At 37.5% G+C, this 8,840-nt stretch overlaps 2 protein-coding genes across 3 annotated transcripts in view; both read left to right on the top strand.

Annotated features, from left to right (window-relative positions):
- The window catches only part of LOC100550464 (ketosamine-3-kinase), a 7,083-nt gene extending 199 nt beyond the window's left edge, over positions 1–6,884 (top strand). Inside the window, exons 2-7 of one of the 2 annotated variants that reach the window (XM_010721245.3) lie at positions 1–101; positions 1,915–2,066; positions 3,088–3,179; positions 3,690–3,772; positions 4,155–4,277; positions 5,007–6,884. In XM_010721245.3, coding sequence (XP_010719547.2) covers positions 1–101; positions 1,915–2,066; positions 3,088–3,179; positions 3,690–3,772; positions 4,155–4,277; positions 5,007–5,345 — 890 coding nt within the window. In that variant the 3' untranslated portion in view covers positions 5,346–6,884. The remainder of the gene's footprint in view (positions 102–1,914; positions 2,067–3,087; positions 3,180–3,689; positions 3,773–4,154; positions 4,278–5,006) is intronic. The other variant, XM_010721246.2, reaches the window with a different exon arrangement.
- Positions 6,885–6,977: 93 nt separating this feature from the next.
- Positions 6,978–8,840, top strand: part of FN3K (fructosamine 3 kinase) — a 10,244-nt gene continuing 8,381 nt past the window's right edge. Inside the window, exon 1 of the mRNA XM_019621636.1 lies at positions 6,978–7,789. Coding sequence (XP_019477181.1) covers positions 7,664–7,789 — 126 coding nt within the window. The 5' untranslated portion in view covers positions 6,978–7,663. The remainder of the gene's footprint in view (positions 7,790–8,840) is intronic.

Below are 8,840 nucleotides of genomic sequence, written 5' to 3'. Positions count from 1 at the left end.
TCCGCGCTACCGGGCACTTGGGGGGCGGTTGTATCAGCCAGGGCCAGAGCTATGAGACGGACGGCGGCCGGGTGTATGTGAAGAGCAACTCTAAGCCGGAGGTGGGGAGGGTTTTGAGGGTGGGGTGCGTGAGGCGAGCATCTGGTTCGGCGCGGGGGTTGCGCGGGGTTTTGTGAGAGCGGCCGCTCCTTGGAGGCGGCTGGGCTGGGCTGGGCTGAACTGAGCCTCTTTGTGAGGGGGGAGATGAGGTTGGCCGGCTGGCCTCAGACGGTAGCGGGTGAGCAGCTGGAGTACAGAAGCTAGCCTGCTGCTGAGCTTGGAGATCTGCTTGGTTTGGCAGCTTGTACCCGCTGCTGCTGGTCTGGGATACAGGGCAGGAGCAGTGCTGCATCGCCGCGGCTGCTCGCACTGTGGAAGTGTCCAGAGCGAGCTATATTGAGTGAGGGCATGCATGTTAATTCGTGCTAACAGAACCACTCATTTCCTTCAGTAAGGAGCTTTTCACAATAAATGATGTGTTGCACAGTTGTCCAAGACTTTCTGCTTCAACATCCAGTGCCAGCTGCTGTAGGAAGTAACCATCTGCCTTTGACAGCTGATACAGCACAGCATACGTGTATGGTGTGCTTGTTTAAAAAAAATCAAGATTGGCTGGAATTTACTTTAAAGGTCCTCTGTGCTTGTGGCAGCCAAGTGAACAGTTTCATTGGACTAACCAAAGAACTTCTATTTGCGTTTAATAACAAAAAACATTTTTTAAAGTTTGCTTGCACCTATAGATGCTTCTATATTTGTAGGTGCTCCCTGATTGTATCAGGGAACCGAAGATTGATGCACTGTAAGGGGTAATGCAGCAAAATATTGACAGGCTGTGCTGCTCTGTGAGGCTGAAAACACTTTGAATTGAAACACAGCCATTCTACTGAGGCTTTTGTTCAGTGCGTGTTTAGGGATTCAGTGCAGTTAATTACAAGATAGGGCCGTGGAAAAAGATCTGGAAAGATTTTCTATTCAGTAATTGTTTTTTTGTTTGTTTTTTGTTTTTTTTTATATATATTATAATTATTTTGCTCGTGTCTGTGGATTCCAAATGCTGATTAAAACAAACTTTGCCAAGTGGTTGTAATGCAGTGCAGTTTGTGCAGCGATGGGTATATATCAGCAGTTTCTTTAAAAAAACAGAATCCTCTAGAAAATACTGGGGTTTTTTTTGAACTATTAGAGTCAACACTGGACTTTAACCTGTTATGATGATGTAGATAGAATTGCAAACAAAGATATTGTAGCAATATTTCATTCTTGATCTTATTTAGGTTTTGGAATTTTAAGTCGATGTCTGTTGTAAACAGTCCTGTCACTGTATTTTGTGTATTAGTAATGGGGCTTGTATTCTGTTTCTGTTTTATTCATTATATTTCATTGCTTTTACCTTCAGCACATATTACCAATTTCCCATGTGTCTTCTGCAACTCCCTAGAGCAGTATTTCTTCATGTGATCAGTGCCTCTGATGTCAGTGGAGCAACTCAAGAGAATAAATGTTACTCAAAGTGGATAATAGTCGCAGAAATGTATTTTTCTAGTCATTTGCTTCATGGTCAATTAATAAAATATCGCTTACATTTTATATACATGAGTTACATTCCTTCTATTGTAAACAAAGTTGCTTTTGTGTTTATAGAGCATGGCAGAAATTATGTCCCCTTAATGGAATCGCTTTATGAAGTGAAATCTCTAATTCTAAACTGGTTGTCAGATGGAGTTTTTTGGATCTATCTCTGTCTTGTACATGCATTAACCTACTTGTTCTTTGTTTTTATTTAATGTTTACAGCCTTGATTGGTTTTATGAAATAATTGTCTTTACCTGTGACTGGTGTTAATAGAGATTAATGCTTTCCCTTAATATTTGACAGGCTAGAAGAATGTTTGAGGGAGAAATGGCAAGTCTAGAAGCCATTCTGAAAACAGAGACAATAAAAGTGCCTAAACCCATCAAAGTTATAGACCTGCCTGGGGTCAGTACTCTGTTTGTGATGGAACATTTGGAAATGAGAGGCTTAAACAGGTAAAACACAGCAGTATCACTGCTTCTTTTGTCAGAAATGTTGACTGTCATGGCAATTAAATATCTTTTTTTCTTGGGGGAGGGGATTTTTTTTGTGTCAGGTCAGAATGCTTCTAGGAATTTATATAACAGAGAACTATATAAAATACATAAAATACATCAGAATACTACAGCTAGTAAGTCAGATAATACATCAGTAAGTGTGTGTGTTGTTTAATTTCATAATACTTAATTATTTTTAAATCATTGTTTTTTACAGTAAGGAAAGCTACTTATTTGGTCAGCTGTTTTATACACTTGCATTTGATATAAGAACCAGTGTTTATTATTTCTTGCCATGAAAATGGAAAGCCACTTCCAAGCATGATTGCATCCAGATTTCATTTTATTTTTTCAATAGTTCTCACATTGATTTTGATGGCTTTAAGCCTTTGGCCCTTCTTTGTTGCAAATGCTTGAGTAATTTAAAAAGCGATGAGTATTTCCCTCCAGTTTCATTAGGAGATAGGCATAGCTGATTTCCTGTTTCAGTCTCACAATTTCTGCAGGCAGCTTAATTTCTAATTTGTTAAGAAAACTCAGTGAATTCCAACAGGAAGAGCAGAAATTCTATTGTGTTTTTTGCTGATGAGAAGAGTACAAATGCACCTCCTGACCTACAGATTTCAGGAGGTAGCTATGATATGTGTTAATGAGAAGAAAATGGGGAAATGACCTTGCGTTAAATGACTGCCTTTAAAACTGCGGAGAGATGTGAGATGTGAGAGACAGGAGAAGTAGCACAGTGCCATTCATATGGGAGGCAATTGGCTGCGAGAGTTGTTTGTAATTACAGCAGGACTTTCCTGAACTGTGTAGAGGGCAAACTTTTATTTAAAAATTAAAAAGATAAGATTCAATGAAGGCCATCATACTCTTTGGTCTCATAGGCCTTTTAGAGAGAAGAAGGCAGAATGAGTGACAGATACAAAGAAGAGTCTTCTGTCTTCAGTCTGTCTCAAAAGGATACTTTTGTTTCTAGGCATTCATCGAAGCTTGGAACACAACTGGCTGATCTCCACCTTCATAACCAGCAACTTGGAGAGAAGCTGAAGAAAGAAGAGAGCACAGTTGGTACAGTACACAGCTGTTAATGAATTTAACCTAGTTAATAATTTACGAAACAGTTAAATTAGCTTCTGCTATTTCAGGGTACATTTTCTTCTTCCACTAAAGATGTCCTAATAATATTTGTGGAATAAACACCCAGGCTCAGTGGGGATGGGTTTGTTTTGTTTTGTTTTGCTTCTGTTTGTTCTATTTTGGACTTCTGTAAGCAAAATGATTATTCAGTTTGGACCCTTGAAATCCTGAACTGTGGCTTCTACAAGGACAGGATATTAGAGAAGATATACTGCCTCAAAATATGGTGATGAATTTATAATGTAGTTAATTTACATTGAGCTCTAAAGTTAACTGATAGCAGCAACCATTGTAATGAGAAGTATATTAACATGCAATTTTTAAGAACATCTCAGTAGGAAAAACTTACTACTTTTCATTGTATATTTTTTAAGGTCCACTTGTAATTTAGATGCTTAGAATCTTGTCATTGGTATTGGATTTTTGTCTTTGGTTTGAAAGGTAAAGGGCAAGGGCAAATGGAAGTCCAGTTTGTGGATCAATTTGGCTTTCATACAGTTACCTGCTGTGGCTATCTTCCACAGGTAGGTTGCAATTCATGAGAGTGGTAGAATTTTATTTTATTTATTTTGCCTTGAACAAAGGGCCACAAATATTGTAATAGAAATTCATTTATATCTGACATTTTAAAAAGAAAAAATATTGTTAACCTGTGAAAAAAAGTTGTGCCTTGAACACCACTTACAGATGCATTAGACATCCATACCTTTTCTTTTTTTTGTATTTTATTGCTCAATATTTTTCCCCTATTTTAACATTTTAAGATACTTTTTATTAAAATTTTAACATTTACTATTCAGGGTGTTTTCAGATAAAAGTTGTATATTCCTTCAAAGTTACATTTGAAAAACGAAAAGGTGTCCGTTGTGTGATGTAGAACCAACATCTGCAATCCTCTTCCTTCAGGTGAATGACTGGCAGACTGACTGGGTGACTTTCTTTGCCAGGCAAAGAATCCAGCCCCAAATGGATATGATTGAAAAGAATTCAGGAGACAGGGAAGCAAGAGAACTTTGGGCACGACTTCAGGTAAAAGTTCTTTCAGTTGTTTAGATTTTCTTGTCATAAAACAGAGTTCCTCCTTGTTATGCCTCAGTACTGTTGGTAAGACACTCAGATTCCAGCTTTTAGAGATTAAAATGCCTTTTAGTCTACGTTTCACTGGCTTTTGTAAGTTACCCTATACTCTAAAATGAACGTGTGCCAAATGCCATTTGGCCTTACTGTCTGGGAAATTCTAGATCAAGTTCACATTTCTCTTTCCCTCAAAAACATTTGTGATGAGGAATGTATATTTGGGGTGCTGTTCTGCATGCTCTTCTTTGTTTAAGGTTTGTGTCTGATTAAGTGACTGCAGTATTAGACGTTTGGGTGCTGTTTTGTGGAAATCTTTTCAAGATTGTCAGGAGTATCCTGAGCTTTCTAATAATGATAAAGTGAGTTTGCTTAATATTATTTTTTAAATCTGTTAAATGCTACGTAGCTGAATTTAGTTTTACATTTTGAAATTTTGAATGCTAAAAAAAAACACGTGAACAGTTCAGTGACTGGTTGTCATCTGCTTCCTTTTGTGTAAAAATAGAAATTCTTTTATTTGCATCTCTGTTGATAAGGTCCTATGGTGTTCCAACTTAATTTTTTTAAACTGATTTCTAAGAAAGTTGAATTCATGCTCAGCAACCTTTGCATCTATGTGGATAAAACCCTATAATCATTCACAGATTTATTACTGATACGTCTTGCTTTTCTTCCCTGCAGCTGAAGATACCCAGTTTGTTCTGTGATGTAGAAATTGTTCCTGCTCTCCTGCATGGAGATCTCTGGGGAGGAAATGTTGCAGAGGATGATTCTGGTCCAATTATCTTTGATCCAGCTTCCTTCTATGGCCATTCAGAGTATGAGCTTGCAATAGCTGGGATGTTTGGTGGTTTCAGCAGTTCTTTTTACTCTGCTTATCACAGTAAAATTCCCAAAGCTCCAGGGTTTGAAAAGCGTCTAAAGCTTTATCAGCTTTTTCACTACATGAACCATTGGAACCATTTTGGTTCAGGGTACAGAGGGTCTTCTCTAAACATTATGAGAAATCTGGTAAAGTGATTTCTTGCTCAAGCAGGATGCTGCCTGTGTTGCTTGGATAAGTGTACATTTGGTGATGCAACTACAGGGGTGGCAATGTTAAAATAGCTATTAGATCTTTGACCCCATTGCCCAGCTTAAGACCTAGAATCAGTGAGTCCTAATGAGTACCAGGTATGGCATATTCATCCCTTTTTAGCTGTTTTAGTTGGAGAGGGAAATGAAGGAGCTTATTTGGTTGTATAAAAGGTCCATTGATGTCAAGAAGGCATTGTGTGCTTGAGAGTAGGCAAGTTAATAGAAATCAAAGCACTCGAGTGTAAATTATTTGGAAGAAGACTTCTTAGGGACCAGTTGCTCTTAAGAGTAGAGAAATACCAGGGGTTGCATTTGTACTCTAATGGAAAATATTAGAGGAGTGTTTGTGAAATGGAAATCTGCTGTTCTTAATTACTGAGCAGATGGCTAGAAAATTTGCTCCTTGTTTTTTGCTGTTCTTCCTGCCTGTTCCATGATAGACTGCTCAGATCCCTTCAAGTCTTAATTTCCAGTTAGGTGCGTGGAAACAGTATTAACAAAATATTTGGACAGCCAACAAGACAATTGTGTAATTGAAACTGTGAAAAGAGATTTGGACTTGTTAATCATTTTGTTAATGCAATTTCATTGAATGGAGACTGCTTCTCATTCTGTTGAAAAGCAGTGTGAAATTTGTATTTTTTTGATGTGCATTTTGATGCCACATGACCTTCCTGTAGGCTGTTCTATGCTTGCCAGTTGGCCAGTTCCCACTTAGAGTAATTTCATTTTCACTGAAACTGTTATACTTTTGTCTGATAGCACATACTCTTAAAGCAGGTTTTCTCAAGTAAGACGCTCTACTTGTGGACATCATGTGAAAAGGTACTCTCATTAACAGGAAGGTGCACTTCTTGATTGCTGTCATTGCCCACAGGGTAATGCTATCAAATTGTGGCATAAATTCACATAAATTATGTAGTTTAGCCTACAGGTGCCCTAAGTTAACTTATTTTTTTTCAGTACCCACTAAGTGCACTTTTTAGCTCTTGGGATAAGAGACATGGAACCAAAAGAAGTTAAAATGTAACTTACAGAACAGCAACTCTTCTTCACTGCCAGAAGTGATTTAATGATAACTTTGCAGATTAGCTGCTTGTTGTACTTGCAAGATAATACTAAAACTATAATCCTGCTGGTTTTGGTATAGGCTGGTAATGAAATTGCAGTGCAGGAGTGCCAGGTAGGTGAGATAAATGCACGACTCCTAACATGAACTTTAAGTGTTTGGAAATGATTTGAATTAAAAATATTTTTCACTGGATATTGGAAGATCATTGAAAGTTTTCTAGTTGTTGGTTTTGCAGTTATTTGTAAGGATTGGAAGGAATTTTAGAGAAGACAATCACTTGATATAACTTTGCATAGTTCTGCCACTGTACTCATTGGCTGTTGAACTTTTGCTGCAAAAAGTTGTAAAACCTTGCTTGGTGGAATAACTGTTCCTTTTGTTTCATAATAAAAAGTTTTCCCTATTGCTTATCACTGTCTCTCTTTTCTGAATTAAAACATTACAGCTTGCTTTCATTCTTGGGGAATGTTAAGTCCCTAGTTTGTTGGACATAGTGGTCAACAAAGACAATGATGGAAGCACAGCCATACATCTTAATTTGGAGTACCATGTCACTGGAAAAAACATAAGTAGTTGTTCACATGCAGATAGGACCTCAATTGATACAAAGTTTTTAAGCTGTGTGTGTTTTGTCAGCTATTTGGATACTGTTGATGAACTGTACCCACTGTGCCCATGTTCTTGTACCAATCATGCAAACTTAACATTCCGTAATTGGAACGGCTGATTGAAGAATTTTTGTCAGTAGTCAATCCTCTTAGATCTCTTAATAGCTCTTTTTCATGGATCTTCCTAAAAAGGTAAAAGTTACTTAACAAAATTGGTGGGTTTATGAATCTTCAACAAATCTTCAGCATCTTTTATGTTGCTAAAATACTTAAGTATTTTTAACTTCTCACCTTCTAGTCATAACAAAAGTGGATTTTCTGTCAGCCATAGGCAAGAGTGATAAATAAACCTTCAGAGATGACCTTTTCCCAATAGAACAAAAGATATTTTTGTGATTGAAGGAAAATTGCGTTGTATGTAGGTTAGGCAAATAGAAACAATTCTGCTTAGAGTTTTAGTTTTCAGCATATTAGTTTTTTTTTTGTTGTTTTGTTTTGTTTTAAGCTATTTTAAGTACCAGTTTAAAATGACAGGGGTATGTAAAGAGGAATAGAAACAGAACGTAACAGAGAACTATACCATGGATACCATAGTTCTGCATTCTCAAAAACAGCAGTTTAACAAGAGGATGGGGAAGAGGATGAGATCTTTTCTGAAAGCAAGCTGCTGGTGGAACCTAAGGAAGAAACTGCTCCAGTTCCGTAAGGTAATAGTTTTTGTTTTTTTTTTTACATATGAATATTGTACAGTACCAATCTTAATTCTTGTCTTCAATCATTTTGTGTCCCAGGCATGCCTCTGTTACTCTTTATCTCATAGTTTAAAGTTGGTGTGTCCTGCTTTTCCTTCCCAACTTGTTCTTCCTCTTAGCTTCTTCCATACATTCTGAATCTGGCAGACGTGTTTCCTTCTACCTATACTCCCATTTAGTATTTCCTTGTTCTGTATCATAGTTCTGCTGACTTTGCATTCCTATGTGAACAAGAAAAAGGATTTAAAAAAAAAACAAAAAACTTTTATTTTAAATGCAGTGTAGGTACCCTTGTGTACTCATTGAGATGTTACTGTTCCTTTCTCAAGACGGCTCACACTGCATGTGTAGCACACAGAGATTAAGGCATCTCAAGATGTTATTCCAGTCCTTCTTGGTACGCACTGGAATATCTGTTTTCTGTATATTCTGAGGTATCTGAAAACAGATGTTAGACATAATAATGAGCAAAACAAGAAGAAAAGAGAAGGGAACAGAACAATTGCAACCTGCAGTACAGCATAACGTGAGGAGAAGTCTCAAACCAGGAAGCTGGAGCACTCGTGGGATTTGACCGTGGTGCTGGAGTGACCATGTGTGGAGGTTGCAGTTGGGTACTACTGGGTGTTCTAAAACACTTCCTTCAAGCATATCTGGGATGCTTACGAATTGTTTCATTTTGTGTTTGGAATTATGTTTGAGGCTTCTTGTCTGGATGAACAGAAATGTTAAGAAACTAGAGCATTCACCTGCACATTTCTGGTTAAGTATTGATCAAGAGCTGAAGCAAACAGAAGTCTGGCCAATCTCTTGGCTACTATATAAGTGATGTGATAGATTTGGATTAACACAATCCTATTCCTGGTTTAAACTAAAACAGAATGCTGAAAGAAGTGTTACAACTATTGACATCTTTGCTGGAAACTGTAGAAGAGAAATCTGTGGTATACTAGATTGCAGAAAATTGAGCTTCAATAGTCACATCGTGGATTGAATCTATTATCTT

This window comes from Meleagris gallopavo, chromosome 20, assembly GCF_000146605.3.
Source record: "Meleagris gallopavo isolate NT-WF06-2002-E0010 breed Aviagen turkey brand Nicholas breeding stock chromosome 20, Turkey_5.1, whole genome shotgun sequence".
In the NCBI taxonomy this organism is placed as follows: domain Eukaryota; kingdom Metazoa; phylum Chordata; class Aves; order Galliformes; family Phasianidae; genus Meleagris; species Meleagris gallopavo.
Note: the sequence above shows the minus strand (reverse complement) of the source record. Positions and strands in the feature narration are given on the sequence as shown.